We start from the raw sequence: 1,799 nt of genomic DNA, 5'->3' as shown, positions 1-1,799 counted from the left end.
GGACACACACAGACACACACACACACACACACACACACACACACACACACACAGAGCCTGGCTTCTATCAGCTTCTGTCTATCAACTCCATTCACAAGGCCCCAGAATATTGTAGAAGTCATTTAACCAAGATGTCACATACACCCAGAGGGACTGAACCCAGAACTGTGTGGTTGGTTAATCAAACTTCTTAACCATACAGCCATGCCTACACCTATCATATTTAATATGAAGAACATTCCCCTCAGCCATATTGCTTTCTTCAACCACAGCTTTGGGTTCTTTTAGTAGAAACCATTCAGAAGCAAGCTTTCTTTACCCGGGTCTCTGGTTTGAGAATAATTATATCCTTTCCTCCCTCCAGTCTCAGGGACCCTGAAAAGGGTCATGTTCACTATCATTCCTGCCCTGAATTTGCTTTCCTAGCATGATGTCTATCTTCCCTTTATTTTTTACTTCTTACTTGTTTCAGCCAGTGGACAGCGACCATGCTGGGGCACCACCTTCATGGCTTTGGTTGAACAAATTAACCACAGTATATATTTTAAAGTCTGGTCTTCATTCTATTAGTCACTTTCGCTGAACTACTAAGTCATAGGGAATGCAAGAAGTGGTGGTGGGTTGACAAACAGAAACACACACACACACAGACGGTGCAGTGAATAAATTGTCTTCTAAATTATGCAAAAAAATGAAAATAACATTGACATCACATTTTAACAGATATATTTACCAAAATTACATTAAAATAGCTATAAATACTAAAAAATAAATTCATTTAATAACATCACCACTGGCTTCAACCATGACCTCCAGACGACTTTGGAATCTCCTGCAACTCTTCTGGATGGTCTCCTTGTTTAAGTGGGTGAATGCTGCCGTAATCTTTGCCTTCAGTTCATCTTTGGTGTTACAAGGAGTTTGTTGGTCTCTCACTCAATTGTATCCCACACATAATAATCAAGGGGGTTTCAGTGTGGGGAGTTAGGTGACCAGATGTTAAGGGTCATGTGGTCGCAGAAATGCCTGACAGCTATGACTGGGTTCTCCTATTTGTGTAGCATAGTGCAGAGTCCTGTTGTAAGACATAGTATCTTCCAGTAGCCACCCTGTTGACACAGGGTAGCACTACCCTCCTTCAGACACTTGATGTAGGCCTCCATGTTGAGTGTGAGGCCATGTGCAAAGATGAATGGAGGCATAAAATCACTGTCACTAGTGATCACTCCAAACGCCATGAGGTTAACTGGATGTATGATTTTTATCACTTTCGGTAAATATTTTGGGGACATGGCAAGCCAATGGATGTCCTGCATGTTTACCATGGCAGATCCTGGCAGAAATTTCTCTCATCTGAAAAAAACCAAAGCATGTTGAGGTGCAGGGGATGTTTGAGTTTGTTCAAAAGCTTCATAGTGCAGTCTTTCCTCTTGTCCTTGATGACTTGGGATAAAAATTGGCCCTTTCTCATCTTATATGAGGAACACTGAATGTCTTCATGGACTTACCTGCCATGTCCCCAGTGTTGGACTTGACTGACTTGGAGGGATCGTTGTTAATCATGGCCTGGATCTCACCAACAAATTCAGGAGTTCTTTTCTTATTAGAACAATCAGAGTGAGTTTTCCGAGCTGCTGTACCTTTGTAATCACCATTAGACTCATCCAACTCTTTCCGAATCTTCTGCACTGTCCTCAGACTGACACCCAAACACTCAGAAATGTTTGTATTGGAGCTTCCAGTGCGAATGCCAAGCAGTACAACATGTTGTTTCCAAATTTCTGGCAGAGTGCATTGTA

At 42.0% G+C, this 1,799-nt stretch overlaps 1 protein-coding gene across 1 annotated transcript in view; it reads right to left on the bottom strand.

Moving 5' to 3' along the window:
• Nucleotides 1-1,515, bottom strand: part of LOC106873466 (uncharacterized ENTR1 family protein) — an 11,323-nt gene extending 9,808 nt beyond the window's left edge. The window contains exon 1 of the mRNA XM_014920846.1: nt 1,509-1,515. Within this exon, the coding sequence (XP_014776332.1) occupies nt 1,509-1,515 (7 nt within the window). The remainder of the gene's footprint in view (nt 1-1,508) is intronic.
• Nucleotides 1,516-1,799: the final 284 nt, after the last annotated feature.

This window comes from Octopus bimaculoides, chromosome 1 (assembly GCF_001194135.2).
Source record: "Octopus bimaculoides isolate UCB-OBI-ISO-001 chromosome 1, ASM119413v2, whole genome shotgun sequence".
Taxonomy (NCBI): Eukaryota; Metazoa; Mollusca; class Cephalopoda; order Octopoda; family Octopodidae; genus Octopus; species Octopus bimaculoides.
This window is presented reverse-complemented; position numbering and strand designations above follow the sequence as displayed.